General features: G+C 38.0%; 2 protein-coding genes across 3 annotated transcripts in view; both read left to right on the top strand.

Annotated features, from left to right (window-relative positions):
- Window positions 1-8,799, top strand: part of LOC136255412 (uncharacterized) — a 23,459-nt gene extending 14,660 nt beyond the window's left edge. The window contains exons 13-20 of one of the 2 annotated variants that reach the window (XR_010700890.1): window positions 100-208; window positions 3,279-3,400; window positions 3,668-4,019; window positions 4,492-4,595; window positions 4,644-4,775; window positions 5,888-5,922; window positions 5,971-6,082; window positions 8,790-8,799. Coding sequence is in view for 1 of the 2 variants with exons in the window: in XM_066048165.1 (XP_065904237.1) it covers window positions 100-208; window positions 3,279-3,400; window positions 3,668-4,019; window positions 4,492-4,595; window positions 4,644-4,775; window positions 5,888-5,922; window positions 5,971-5,986 (870 nt within the window). In the remaining variant the exon portion in view is untranslated. Of the gene's footprint in view, window positions 1-99; window positions 209-3,278; window positions 3,401-3,667; window positions 4,020-4,491; window positions 4,596-4,643; window positions 4,776-5,887; window positions 5,923-5,970; window positions 6,142-8,789 lie in introns of those variants that run through there. The other variant, XM_066048165.1, reaches the window with a different exon arrangement.
- Window positions 6,189-16,288, top strand: LOC136255414 (putative glucosylceramidase 3). The gene is made up of 3 exons (XM_066048169.1): window positions 6,189-6,508; window positions 6,571-7,638; window positions 15,943-16,288. Exons 1-3 carry the CDS (start codon window positions 6,324-6,326, stop codon window positions 16,160-16,162), a joined length of 1,473 nt encoding a protein of 490 aa, XP_065904241.1. The 5' UTR covers window positions 6,189-6,323; the 3' UTR covers window positions 16,163-16,288.

The following is a 16,288-nucleotide window of genomic DNA, read 5'->3' as shown; positions in this document are numbered from 1 at the left end:
CACATATGAATTGCACATGTGTAAATATGAATGGGCAAGACTTTATAAGAAATTTATGTGTTGTTAGTTGACGTGTTAATTGTGTGGTTGTTTGCTTAGGATGCTTTTCAACATGGCAACGAGATTCAACTGATTGTTCGATCCAGTGGCTACCCACTACGTATCCAGAACTCAGAGCTCATGGGATTTGGAAGTTTCATGCCTGATTGTAAGTCACATGTGTGTCAGCACTATAACCTGTTAATGTGGACACTTGAGGACACCTGCATAATCCAGACACTTAGTTAAGGTCCCAGAATACCCCTTACTACGTAAACTGACCTGGAAAATCAAGACACCTTGATAATTAGGACACTATTGGTTGATCCCAAGGTGTCCATTTTATAGTTGCAACATGGGCATGAGTGGTCTACCTAATATGTCCACCCATAGTACAAGGGCTGCAGGCCTGAGGGCTGAGGGCGGACATATTGGGCAGACCACGAGTGTCCACGTTACAACTATTATGCAACGCTTCTATTGCAGGCTAATAGCCTGTCAGCTGATTAACCACCCATGCCAATATGAGTGAAACCACTGCATTCATTTTATATACATGCTTGAAAGATTACATTGTGGCTAGGCAGCAATGTTTGTTATAATTAACATTGCTACATTGCAGCTACGTTTGTTATAATAAACGGATGAGTCCTAAAGATATCACGGAAAGTTGAGTTTTTGCAAATTGTGGGGAATTTACAAGTGTTTTAATGCTATTGAGTTGTTTATAGACTAATTACAACATATACTAAAGGCCTAAAGGGGTAAGCTTTGTTGTAGCATGGTTAACTTGTGTTACCTGTAATGTGAGTATGGTCAGTATTTGAAAACGTGCCAAAACACTTGTGTAGGTGCAATAAAACTAGTTCTCACCTTCAAGTAATGTTTCCCAGCTTGTAGAATGGCAAGGATACTGAAATGCCTCCATCTGAGTGCTTCTTGTAGCCAAACTCCAACTCATGATAATAGTCATGTGAGCATTAATTTATTCCCATAATCGTTTTCAGTCTGAGCTTTTATAAAACAAACCAGGCGCTACCGCTACCTTGTAAGCTAGAGGGCATTATAGAAATAATACCCTAACCACAGGGAATTATACAGATATTTCCCTGGCCATAGGGTAATATCAGATACCCAAAAGTTCCTTTGATCTGCCTACGCAAAGTGTTACATATTACACTGAAACCTGTTAATGCGAACTTAATTAGTTGAGATCCCAAAGGTATTCATATTGTTTAATCCTTGGGGCACTGAGGATTACTGTAGTTGTCTTGTGTGACTGTATGCGAATTTGTTGTTACCACTTAAGCTGCTGCGTACTTCATTCATAGGTTTAAAACAAGGTGCCATTAGGCTTGTCTCGATGAGTTTAACAAATACAATGTGCGGATTGTTCTGCAAGTACTTTATTCCAAAGTTATGGCGATATTTACTGTTCGTCTTGGCCTTCCTCGCTACTCTTGATGAACTCCTGATGTACAAAAGTGATAGTAATAAATTCTTTTCAACCATAATAGTGTATTAGACCTAGTGATACTCCACTATAATATCTAGTAATACTCCACTATAGTGGTGTATTACATCGAGTCAAACTCCACCAATTCAAATAAGGGATCAACAAACTCGACAAAATCAGGGACGAGATTTGAAATCTAAGATTTCATGTGAGATTTCAAGATTTCCATAAGATCTTAATTATCATTGTCATCATTGTTCAACTACCTGAACTGTCAATCCCTCTAGGGACCTGCAGGGAGGCAACAAATCAGCCTGTATTATCATTAATTAGTCCAGATTTTACCAGCAATCTATAACATTTCATGCTTCTTGCGGGTTCCTCGTATTTAGACTAGAAGTTTCTTGGCTCCTTAAATTAACGAGCCTTCACAGATCCTACCCTGTATATGGTAAAAAGAGTGAGCTATAAAAGGCTAATGCCTAATGGGACTATGGTCCACGTGTTCGTTGCTGCTAGTTTTGTACAAATTGGAGCCAAAGCTACTAAGTCGTTCATTAGGTACGAATTGTATTTTTATACCTGGTTTGTGTGCTAATCAAGGTGATAATCAAGGTGATATAATCATGGCCCTGCTATAGGAAATGGGACAAAGCAGCATAGCCGATCCACGTATTGTGTCTGTTGTCACCTGGCACTACGGATCTGGTGATAGTACATCAATATGTTCATTCAATTTCTCTGAGGGCTTTTGTACAAATGTTGCTTCATTGTATGTTGCAGCTAAAGTAGATGGGACTTACTTGACATGGTCACTATAATGAAGTGGTCTTACATCATACAGTACGAAGGTACTGTAGTAGGGACCACAAAGGAGTAGGCGTGGCTCACGAAATAACATCACCCAAAAACCAGCCTTTATTTTCTCTGACAACAATGAGGCAGTATTGGTTAGGTAAAACTAAGCCCAAGCAAGCTTCAGATCGACCCGAAACGCTTTCAACAAGTTGCTATGGAATTTTTTTTTTAAAATAGAAATTTTCTGACTGCCTGACTGACTGACTGATGCCTTCAGACAAGTGTAACTCAATAGCAGCTAAGGCTACGGGTACCACTGTCCTCCTTTGTGTCCCATTCATCTTTGCTGACAGCAAAAAGTGTCAATTTGGTGGTAGCATGTGATGGCTTCCCTTCGTAACGGAAATCGTCCGTATTTTTCATAGTGGCTATTTTGATTGCAGAGGTGCTTTTCAAACAGTTCTTGATTCGTACTGCTGTGTAATGGGTTGAATATAGCCGACAGCGAAGCGTAATGGATACTTCACTTTTCAGACGATAATTGATATAACTGGGACACGCGGCACCATTTCAGATGCGGTATGTGTGGGTTCACCAGTCATAATAATTATTTACAAAAAAAGTTAACAAACAAGTACACAAAAATTTTTGGAATTTTCAACTAGAGTAGGGACCATAGCACATTGATAAAAAGTACTGAAACAAGTTGAAGTAGTCCATGATATTAAATCACATTATAATCTTGAGCACAGTAGGGATATGACACTTCTTATTGTTTTACTGTGATGGACCGATGTGCTATGGTCCCTACTCTAGTTGAAAATTCCTATTTTTTTGTGTACTTGTATTAAGTAAGGTTTCACAATGTGTGTATTGCATGTCTCCATGCTGCGCCATGGATTGAAAATTACCACACCATTGTAATTATAAATATAATATGTTAAATTTGAGTTGTATCTGTAAGCAACTATTCTGTGTTGTCAAGGTAACTTAAAGGTTCATGTGGTACCAGTCCAGTCAGTAGCTCAGATTGTCATAGTGAAGTTGCAGTCAGTGACATCACCGTCCGACTACATTGCTATCAGAGGAGGGGGTTTGCATGGAAAGGTGGGTGTGGCTACTGTAGTTACTGATAATTTATGGCAACAAGAACTATACATGGTAAAACCTCATTTATTGTATTTAGCACTCTATGTAGTACTTTCATATTGCCTACTGTAAAGAAAATGACATTAGGCTGTGGATAATGGCTCAACTGTAGTACTAATTGATCCCTTGAAATCTTTACCTGTATGTTGATCAAGAATATTTAAGATATGATAGGAGATGTGCTAATGTTAAAGCTTGTTAGCATATTGTGTGTATATTTCACAGGGCAAGGGTGGTCCATTCTGTCAACTGAAATTGGGTGTTCTGCCAGACAATTATGTCACACTGGAGTCTGTGTCAAACCCAGGAAACTACGTCAATATGTCTTCCCAGGGTGTAGCCAACCCTCCTAACACTGTAATGCCAACATCACCTGATGCACAATTCTTTGTGCGGCTAAACAGACAGTGTTATACTCCTCGTACTCCACTGATGACGCCTTTTGGTGCTCCCTCTGTAATTAACAAGATCCACAATGACATGATCATTCAACTGGAAGCCTTCCACACTGGAGTGTTTCTGGCAGTAATGCCAAATGGCAGTGTCAGCATATCCTCCAACCCTATGGACCCTAACAGTAAGTGGTTATGTGTAGTGGAGTGTAGAAGAAGTGATTGTGGGTTTACTGGGTGAGATGCACCATCTCCTTGGAAAAGTGTACAGTTGTTTTCAGTTCAGTTGTTCTATATAGTCCTCTAAGAAAACAGTACATCTGTACCATGTCCATGTTATCATTGTATACCCGTACAACAAGGAAGTTGAAGAATCCTCATTTTATCAGTATTGACAAATTAAATGTTGATGATCACACAAAATCATCAGCTTTTAAAGGAATCAAGGTTTGATAAATTAAGTCAAATTTGTAAACTTATTCTTTCATCAAAATTTCCTGTCATACACCTACGATATTCTCAAATGTTTTAAAAGAAATGTATAGTAGTGGATAATTGTGAGTGGTTGGTAACAAATCTGAAGACCGGTGTACCATAGTGTGGTCATTCTGCTACACTTTATGCCTATAATATTATAATTTGTTTGCTTGTGTCCAGCTTTGCTGAAGGTCACTGATCGTGGCATGGGTATCATGTCATTTGCTATGATGGTCCGACCAGCCATCTTCCTGACTCCAGCCATGAACCTAGTTGCTGCTAAGGTGGGTCATGCTGTTTTGATAAGACTGATAATAATGTTATGCTTACAGGAGAGTAATGACCTGACTGTAGACTTCAGGTTCTTTGACACTCAGGATGGATCAGTGATGTTGGAGTCTGTGACGTCGGCAAACAGTCATGTCGTTGTGAACAACTGTAACCGACTATCCATAACTAGTGTGGTCAGTGTAGACACTGTAGATGTTACAAACACTAACACAGAGCCAATATACAGCATACTTACAGTTGTATGTAACGCTTTCACACCTCAGATCAAAGGAATTCCTGAGGATATAATTTGTATACTTCTTCACAGGAATACGAATAAATGTACACCGGTGTATTGAGATTTATCTTGGGAAAGTGGCTGCATCTCAAAATGGCTTTGGGCATAGGCAAATCTTTTGTGCCCATGTTACAACTATTACTTCACCCCACAAATGCTTTCAAATGACATACCGTATAAGCAGAAATTTTGGCGAGCAGAATATTTGGCGAGAGTTTAATTTGACGAAATGCAACATGGAGTCCCACGTGGTAGCAAATTGTCTAGCTGGCTTCTCATTTACAAAGATATATGTATTCGTTGGCCCGTATACTATTTAGACCATTTCTGGTCAATAACAGAATATGGACAGACTAAAAGGCCTCTGGCCTATTAACAATTATTTTTGTCTGTTTTGTATAGCTAGCTACATGTCCATAATTTAATACTAATACTAATACTGAAGAGAATTTCATGGAGAATCCATGACAGTGTAGCAAAAGGAAACGAAGTGATTGGGAACATTCTCCGTGCCAAGTAGCTAGTTACGATCCGGCTCCGTTGCGTGTTTCTTGAGGTGTATCTTGGTATCTTTTTTGGCGAAATAGTATAGGACCTCCTTAATGTGTGATATTTATACAAACAATTGTAGAATTGTTTGATTAATCGCTGCCTGACCTCCAGTTCTAGATACACCACCTTGCTTCTTGCTTGATCTTTCGCCTGTTCAATCAGTAACAATATTAGAAACACTAATGGTGAGATTTTAATTTGGTGATTTTGTGAACGTCCGCCAATTTTAATTCTACGCCAAAATTTCTGCTCATACAGTAATTGTTTGGAAGCCCTATTGTATACTGGAAGTGGTAAAACTCTTGTTGGAGAAACAATTCATGCTCTCTTTTTCAAAATCCAGCAAACATTTTTAAAGTCCACATTACAATGTATACAGCAGTTTTTGTCCATGCCAAAAAGAGCTGTACTGTCTAGCTTTGCTGCATTTCAGTGTGTTACGTTTTTTTTTCTCAGATTATGATAGCAGGAACTATGGCCATACAATCAAGGTAATGCTGTTAGTATTAACAGTGTTGTTATTACAGTATTGTTTACAGGACTCCACTGAACTAGCTGCTTGTGGTGATAGGTGAAACTTGATTGATTGTAATTATTATATTTTGTAGAGTTAGTTTTTATAGCTGCCATTTGTGTGTAGGGCAGCTGTGACTAAGTTTGCATTGTTTTGTGATTCCAATGTTGTCAAAGTACAAGTTACTCTAATAGAACGTACAGCAACCTACTCGTTTCTATACTTTCTCGCGCTGTAACTGATCAACTGGGACTTCGCTAATCTGCATATTCTTAGTGGTGAATCCATTGTAACGGCAAACTAGCTTCCTCGTGGCACACGCACAAAGGTCGATGTATTTAAGGTGGTAAAAGGTCACTCCATCGCTCAAGAAGCCACATGGCTGTGCCTGCGAAATCAGTTGTGGGATTATTTGTATTGTTGCAAGTGTTGTGGCCAGGTAATAGTGTTACAACCATCCAGTGGTACCGTACTGCACAGGGGACTGATGACCGCCTCACTCGTCAAGCAAATATCTCGTTTGGTAGCGACTTCACCAGCGATGCCACTATAACAGTGAACAGGTACGTAGAGGGCGGGCTAGCAGTGATGTTACGTTCTAGATCTGTCTCTCGTTGTTGTGCAGGAACGTGACTTACCAGACGGTGTTGGGGTTTGGTGGAGCCTTCACGGATGCTGCATCTTACGTCTTCTCCAAACTCAACTCCACCCTACAAGCTCAAGTGATAGATATGTACTTCTCTGAAGCTGGACTACAGTACAACATGGCTAGACTACCTGTAGGGTCTTGTGACTTCTCTCTAGAGAACTACAATTATGATAACATCAAGGATGATGTAAACCTCACTCATTTTAGCATCAACCATGACAAGGAAAACATCATACCTTTTATTAAAAAAGTTATCTCCACCAGGCAGCAGTGGACGAATGATTCACTGAACATCGTTGCTTCTCCATGGAGTCCTCCAGGATGGATGAAGGTGCTTGGCTCACCTTACTGTCCCCTTGGCTGTACTGATTGTCATCTCAAAGATGAGTACAAACAGACATGGGCTGTCTACTTCTCAAAGTTTGTGTCAGCTTACAAGTCAGAAGGGATAAACATTTGGGGAGTAACAGTTCAAAATGAGCCAGGAGCTTGTCCCATGGAGTATGAAGGCATGCACTTCACAGCTGAGACTGAAAGAGATTACATTAAAGCATACCTGGGACCACAACTGAAGAGGGACCATCCTGACGTAAATATCCTCATCTATGACCACAACAAGAATCATGTAGTGGAGTGGGCTAAGACCATCTATTCAGACAGTGATGCAGCCCAGTATGTGTGGGGTACAGCAGTACACTGGTACTCGGGAGATGACTTCCCTAACCTTAACATCACCCACCATCTCTTTTCAGACAGACCAATCCTTGCTACTGAGGCCACAGTGGCTAGAGACTGGACACCTAAGGACCCAAAGTGGGATAAAGGGGAGCATTATGCTCATGATATGATGGGAGACATGAACAACTGGGTGGTCGGTTTTATTGACTGGAATCTCTTGTTGGACAAGTTGGGTGGGCCTGACCATGCTGGACCTGATGAGTGTGAGGGTGTGATCAAGTGTGGTAGTGATGCTATGTTAATAGTAGACTATGATAATCAGGTCATCTATCCTCAAGTGTTTTATTATTACGTGGGACACATCAGGTAATAATATTGTACGTGTATGTCACTCACTCTGCTGTAGTATAATAATGTATGATTATACAGTAGCTGTTTTTGACATCATACACGATAATGTGTAATGCAGCCAAGGGAAACTGTTCACACCTTAGACAAGTATTGTACACAATTTATGACTCCCTGTATTCACAGGCTTTAGCCTTCTCACAGGTCCCTAGTGGGATAGCATTCACAGACAGACAATCCAGAAAATGTATGCATGCACATCAGGAAATGAACTACTATACTATTATTGTAATGAAAGCTGTCACAGGATAGCAGATCTTTCATAACAACTGAATGCAAAGCATGTACAGTGGACCTTCGGTTATCCAAACCCAATGTGTTTCAGGCAATGGTAAAAGTGTTCAGATAACCAAAGCCCGTACATTTACAAACAGCACTCTGTTGAAATACTCTAATAGGACATATACTTGTGCTCAAAATACTCTAATAGAACAGTCAGATCCAATTTTGGATAAACTAGTGTCGGATAACCAAGAGTCTAGTGTACAGTACCACTCAAATACAACATTGTCTCATGAGAGTGTAAGTGATTAATACTCACTAATTAAAGGGTGTGGCACCCATTTTGCTCACATACATTCATCCCATTTTGTTTGGGATGAATACTCACGAGCGAAATAGTTGCCACATCTTTTAATTAACGAGTTTTTCAATTGCTTACACTCTCGCAAGACAACATGGCATTTGATCGGTACTGTACCTTTAACAGTCAAGCTGTGAAAAGAGGGTGCAGCCTTGGGTGAGAAAATTGTGAAATCAAAGATAACAAAGAAATGGCTGCAATTATGTTAATGCTATAAATGTTAATAAAGAACCTTGCGTGGGAGGAACAAAGCAAAAAGTCCTCGTTCTATAAAAGTAATACAAAATGACTCTAGTAAGAGCAAAACCATTTGATTTAATCTATAGACATACTTGAAGATTTCAATGATGGTGCTTGTGGTCAGCAGCAGTGAACGTTTTTACTATGTTTTGTTCACATAAACAAATGAGTCCTAGGAATATGCTTATTAAGTACCACAATCGAAGAGTTTTAGTTGTTGAGAAGACAAACTGGACTCATCCTCTCAGACGCAATGCCTATATAGGACTACTCCGTGAGTTTCTAATTGTTTTGTGTGTCTTGTGTGTACCTCAAGTTGATGGTTCTCTATACCAGATAAAGCACTGCCTAGGCTTGTGCTATATGTCAAATATAGCACTCAAATAGTGGTCTCGAGACAAAATATAGCACTCAGCTTTGCCTCGTGTTATATTGTCTCTTGTCCTTAGCATCATTGTAGTCATTTCCTTTAATTTCATATTTTTTTTGTCCAAGCTTTTGAAGGCCACACCGGAGCTTGGCTATTTTGTGTGGATTTCACTTCTTGTAATTGATAAGGCCAGCCATTATCCACATTTATTCTTATCTACATGTAGACACAACGATGATTAGTTAACACAGAAGTTATAATTGTATTGCTGATTATTTGTCAATATTATTGTAATCCACTTGTGAACCAGCCGAAAAAATCTTGCTGCTCCTTGGTTTTATTAGTTGTAGTAGGCCTTGTTTCCCGACATTGTAATCTGATACCAACCTTAGGTTCATTAAGGTAACATCCCAGCCTTAATTTAGGACCTGGCATTTATTTGAGCCTGGCTTTAATACAGATAATTATATAAGTACTCTAATAGAACACACACTTTTGAGGACTTACATTGAATGTTGTGTAGAACAATCTATAAAGAATTTCCTTTGGTAGATTTATGAAACTATAAAGAATTTTCATTAGAAATTAAGTAAGATGAACAGCCATGATGCAGTGGCACCATGGTTAGGGATCTGGGTGTTTGGTGTGGAGGTCCCAGTTCACAATCTGGTAACTTTTTGACATTTTTTGTTACCTTGCAGTGACTGTTCTATTAGAGTATCTCAACTCCAATTGTTTGGGTTTTGCTTTGTAACTATTAATCCTTTGCTATTCAAGCCATCAAAAGGCACTGATACAATGGTTCCTATATATGTACTGTGTGTATTTTCTGTCCATTTGAACTGATACTGCGTATCGCGTACTAAGTATTGCGTATTGCATTATAGCCCATGCGATTTATTCAACACATGTTTCGAACACACAGTACGCAATGTTCAAACTGAAAGAAAATCCATGGTCCATGGTCCATGGTCCATGGTCCATGGTCCATGGTACACACCAATTTTCCATAAACAGTTTGCCGTATAGTTATGACAGAAATTAGATTTTTAATTAGCTTTCATGATAATGTGAATATTTATCAGATTCTTTAGTAAACTTTCTATGTAATTCACCTTTATCTGCACAAAATTTCAAAGAAATTGTGCTTTTGAGCAACTTTTGCAAAGTGTGCAAAAAGAAGAAAATTTTGGGCCCTGTAGATCCCTTAAGAAGAAATACCATAGAAACAAAATCAACTTTGGTAGTCCAAATCTTGGGAATGACTGGAGTGAATTCCATCAAATTTGTTGTGAGGCCTACCCTACCTGCATGGGGGACATGCCAGATATGTATACTGTAACATTGTGTGCTTTGGAGAAGGTTATGGAGTTATGCATGTATGAAAATTTTTTACCTGTTAATATATGCATGGTGTGATGTGCCAGCTTTCTTGGCCAAACGACACACTACCATGTGTTGGTAGACTGATATGCTCTGAAAGCAGTGGTTCATAGTGTACTGCCAAATCAGACACAGGCAGCTGTATATTTACTTTTGATCAATCACTCATTCAGAAAATGCAATTTTCTTTTATAAGCAAAACATGGAGGCTATAAAGCATAATGGACTAGTGCCTAATTCCAGCATGGGGAAGCCATTACATGCTACTATAAATCAATACCTTGTGTTGTCAGTGGGGGACAAAGGTAGGTCCATGTTGTATACATTTCCAAAAGGTACCTGTTGGGCTGAAGCAACATCCAACAGTGAAAATCAAGCCTGTAGCCATATAACTGTTATTGAGTTACACTTGTCTGAAGGTAATAGTTATAGTAATTTCAGCAGAAAATATACTGAATTTTTAAAAAAAGTGTAGCAGGAAGCATTTCAGGTCACACTGAAGAGTACTTCTGGGCTTGCCAGGGTGCCATGAAGGCTGATTTCTCATCAATAATTTTGGTGAGAAATACTGCATATACTATTCAGTAACTTAATAGTGGGGCGGTTAAGTCATATGATCGTTCACTTTGTGATAAAACACCAAATTTGGTGTGCATGCATTTCATTTTAGGATGGGTACGGTTAAAAATTACAATGGTAAAACCACCATTATTAATATTTTTGAAAAGCTTTGAACCAATGAAACCTTACAAACATACACTTCTTAGCTCTACATGTATACAACATATAAATGAACATGAAAACATGTTTGTGTGTAGCAAGAACATGTTTATAGTAAATTGCTTGTATTTTTCAGTATAATTATGACCACACACTGTATGGACCATTATAAAAAGAGCTGCACTTTACCTGAAATGCATTGCAGCCAAAATTAATTTTAACAATTACATTGATACTTTGAATCGATTAACACCGTGTTTTTTGTTGTTGTGGATCACTGTATAGTAGGGTCCACAAAGGTTTGGGTATGGCCCATGAAAAACATCACTCAAAAACTACCCTCACTTTTCCCTGACATGGAGGAGGCAATATTAAAATTATATACCTAGAATAGCCTTCAGATCAACCCGAAATGCTTTGCTATGGAATTTTAAAATAAATATATTAAACAGAATGTTTTAGTGACTGACTGACTGACTGACTGACTGACTGACTGACTGACTGACTGACTGACTGACTGACTGACTGACTGACTGACTGACTGACTGACTGACTGACTGACTGACTGACTGACTGACTGACTGACTGACTGACTGACTGACTGACTGACTGACTGACTGACTGACTGACTGACTGACTGACTGACTGACTGACTGACTGACTGACTGACTGACTGACTGACTGACTGACTGACTGACTGATTCCTTCAGACAAGCATAACTCGATAACGGCTAAGGCTACTGACTTGATTTTTTCACTATTCAAGGTTGTGTGTACAATGCATTCTTCATGGACTTACCAGTGACCTCCTTTGTGTCCCATTCATCTTACTGACAGTACAAGGTGTTGATTCGGAGGTAGTGTGTGATGGCTTCCCTTCATAATGCTGTGTAACAGGCTGAACATAGCTGACAATGAAGTATAATAGATACTTCACTTTTCAGATAACAATTTATAGCTGGACCATTCCTTCTTTTGATGCGATATGCAATATAGGAATTTTAAATTTGAGTAGGGACCACAGTAGAAAGAAAAGGTAATGAAACAAGGAGGGGTTGCTTATACATGTAACCATTCTGGTGTAAATTTATCCCTACTTTAGCTGTTTCAGGGTAGCTTTAACTATAACCATGACTAAAGTAGGGATAAATTTGCACTAGTATGGTTACATGTGTACCTTGTTTCATTGCTTTTTCTTTCTACTGTGGTCCTTACTCAAATTTAAAATTGCTAATTTTTCCATCTACTTGTGTTAACTATGAATGCTGGCTACCAGCACACATTCAAGATATGGGAGTACTAGTGTTCAGTGATCAACACATAATAGAATGGCACAGAGTTATATAGTGCAACTTATAGAGATGGATTGCTCAATTTGTGGATGATGGAAAATCTGTTCTAGGCACCATGAACAAGCTCTGCACTACCAACCACCTTTTGAAAAATAGGTTAATACTACTTCTATTAAGCTGGGTATTGCAAAGGAGATGCTAGACCCTATGGATCGATTTAAATGAAGATGCAGTCAAATTATTTTTATGCTAAACAATTAGGCACAGAGACAAACTCGCTATCACAGCAAAACTTGTTTAGCTCAATAATTTGAGCGAAAACACTGTTTAAAACAGCAGCACTCAAAAAAGATTGTCAACTCTCTGCTAGGTTGTTTACTGTATGGCAGTCAAAAGAATCAGCTTTTAAATTAGAAATGCTTTAAAGCCTCACAAAAGTTGTCCTGTACTTTCTCCATCGATCATCTGGCTTAAGCTTACCAAATCCTTGCATTAGGTAATGAGTCAAGTCTGATCTCCTGTTGGTAAAATCAAGATATTTTGAAATATGCGGACAACAATCTGATGCCATTTTTGGTTTGCAGATGTTGAGAGGCTAGACATTGTATTGGATCTTTATTCTTCAAACAATAGGTTCATAAGGCTGGGGGAAGTTCCAGAAGATGTGTGTTAAATAGCACAATTACCTAGAACTGGTCTACCTTTTGAGTAACAATAATAGAAATATCTTTGCTACGTATATTTCTCCAAACACAAAATGTAGACATTAACCACAAAGTAATTTATAGCTAGCTACCACTCATCTTAACAGAGATCTTTCAACGAATAAAGTTAGCACTGAATTGATAGCAGAAATTGAACCTTGGAACCATGAAGTGACTGATACTACACTGTTAATTCCTGCTGCTCATGCTACAAGACATGGTCCACTAAATATGGACACTGATGTTCTAGTTTAGTAATTGCCCCAGAAAACGATTTGGGTTTGACAGAGGAAGTTTAAAGATTTACCTTTATATATTTAATTATAAAGGTAAATCTTTATAATTAAATATATAAAGGTAAATCTTTGAACGGGAGTTTAAAGATTTACCTTTATATATTTAATTATAATTGCATCAAAACTAGGTAATGAAAAGGCAAATTCTTTGCCTTTCTTCCATCCATTTGACACTACATCAGCATTTGCTAGTGGGAGAAAATCTGCATGGGATATTCGAAATGTTAAATTTAACATTTGGCTTACTTTATAGTGCTCCTAATAGTGATTGTGCTCTGAATGATGAGATGCTTGCAAAGATGTAATATGTTGTTTTGCTTTACTTAAAACATCTGAAGCCAAACAATGTAATGGAGCATGCCAAACCTCTTTGTCATATGTACATGTAGTTATAAATATTTCACCCACAAAAGAAGCATTAGCTCAACATGTAACACATGCAAAAAGGGTTGAACATGGCTCAGAAGCATTTGCATAGTCCTTGGCAAGACATTTTGAATTTGTAACAAAACATAGGAAGCAATCCATTTTCAGACAGTTTCCATCCCCATTCTATTCAGGAAGAAACGTAACTTCTTGTTAAGTAAATTCAATGCTTGTCCCCAGGTCCCCATATACAGGTATGATATATCACTTCATAAACTGCATTCATTGTAGCAAACAATTTATGTAAATTAATGTACGTGTGTACTGATCTATATGATACTGTCATATCAATGGTATTTAATGGTTTATTTTTATTGTGTAATAATCCACTAAATTAAATTATATTTGGGTGGTACCCATCCTGCAATGATTCAGAATGCCTTACTCTACATCTCCACCAAATTCCATGCTTTTATCACAAAGTGAACGTTCCTCTTTATTTTTGAGGCTTAACCGCTGCACTATAATGTGATGCATGTAAACTTATGATCTTCCACTGCTGCATGACTGCTATATAGCCTGATTGAATACATTGGTGTGTGACTGACATTTGTAAAATGTTATACATAATATGATTTTATATGAAAAAGAATATCAAATGTGTCCTGCTAAGCAAAATCCCAACTATGGTTTGCATATTTTTCTCGAACTTCTTTTATGACTCATTTGTTGTCTGGAGTAGGCCTGCACCTATTATCCTGGCATGATTATTATGCCGGGATAAAAGGTGCAGGCCTACCCCAGTAAATGTTTAGAATAATATGTCACCAATTTCATGAGAATAATTCTGGAATTATAGGATGGTTACAGGCATAATTTTAGAATTATCAGATGTCCAGGGAATAATTGATGGAATTAAAGGGTGCGTCCCTTCTTGATTAGCTACAAGAAAGAGTTGAGCTACTAAGAATGATATCTACAGCTACAAGTGTCAGTGGTGGTGTATCTAGACTTTCCCTATTGGTAGGGCACAGCTAGGGCACTGTATATTAGCGCTAGGGCATTCCCCCCAGAAAAAAAAATTGAATTTCAACAGATGCAAAATGACATCTGAGGCCATTTCAGCTACAAAAAACATGCTTTTAGATTTTCATGAAGTAGCTAGTTTATACACCTATATCTGATGAAATCTTACAAGGATCTATAAATATGAACTACAAGAACACTAGGAAGACACCAGCACCCTTATGAATATCACCAACAAGTGATTTAATCACGTGCTCAATTGATGGGTGTTAATTAGTAATTGTTGGCTTCGTGACAGCTCAATGCTAATAATTTGGTGAGTAATTTTAGTATAGAATAACTAGTTTCACTTGTTAGATAATGCAATGACCCATGAAAAGTTGGGTTTAGTAATCTTCAGTTTGGTAGGGGACTAGCCAAATTTGGCAAGGCCTAGGCCCTACAAAGCCCTGCCGTAGATACGCCACTGACAAGTGTGCTGGATGAAAAGGATCTATATACTCTAATAGAACACTCACATACTCTAATAGAGCAGTCAGATCATTTCATACTAACAACCCGCAGCCAGCATCAGGGATTTAATTGATTTAATTGCATGACTATCTGCAATTCTGAAACTTGTACATCTTTATACCATGGCATCTTCTTCAAGTCTTTGAACATGCTGATATCATTATGTAGCTATAGCTATACGCTAATAATTGAAAACACTTGAATTATTACTACAGATTGCAGCCATTCTAAGTTTGTTGTGTCTACTATTGGCTAGAAACATGATGTGTAAGATGGAATGCTTCATTTATGGCTGTTAATTAATTCTTGTAAAACTACTTGTATCAGCATCTTGAAAACTAAGCAACTTGCTACAGAAACTAAATGAGCAATATTGTAGAATAATGAGTTAGATACAAGAATGAAAAAGGAACAATAGGAGAAATTTTTGGGAAATTCTGGTAAGAAAATTAAAGATAAATTTTGAGCATAATAGGCCAATGCCTAGTCTGGAGGAAAAAAACCGCAATGTTTCAGCTTATCTGGTGATTGCTGTTGGAGTTACTGAAGAGAGAATGTTCTTAAAAAGTATTTTTGTTGCATGCATTTTAAACCAATGTGATTTATTTAAACCAATCGGGTTTTTGTTCAGTGGGTCGCAAATGTGTGCCACTAGTGATATAGCACATAAAATGTAAGCTAGAAATGAATGATAAACATCTGATCTTTTTTGTAATTTAAAAATTAATCATATACACAATTTAATATACAGTCTTTCATAACTTTCTAGCAAGTTTGTTCCCAGAGGATCCATAAAGATATCCAACATTGTGATTGGTTCATCTCTGGAGGCAGTTGCTTTCCTTACCCCTACTAAGATGGTGGTTGTCATAGTGATGAACAGAGGACAACAGCCAGTCACTGTCAAATTGTTAGATGTGGTTGGCAGTAACAAACAAGCTGTTAAGATCACTGTACTAGCTCATAGCATACAAACTTTCCTGTATTAGTCATTAGTGAAGTAAGATGTTGGGTATTGTCCTAGTGATGTATGCATAATGTAGCCAGGTATAATAGTATTATGTAGTCTGGAGCTGGAGTAGTTGGTGTTAATATATTTTCATGTACAGCATAGA

This window comes from Dysidea avara, chromosome 5 (genome assembly GCF_963678975.1).
Source record: "Dysidea avara chromosome 5, odDysAvar1.4, whole genome shotgun sequence".
In the NCBI taxonomy this organism is placed as follows: domain Eukaryota; kingdom Metazoa; phylum Porifera; class Demospongiae; order Dictyoceratida; family Dysideidae; genus Dysidea; species Dysidea avara.
Note: the sequence above shows the minus strand (reverse complement) of the source record. Positions and strands in the feature narration are given on the sequence as shown.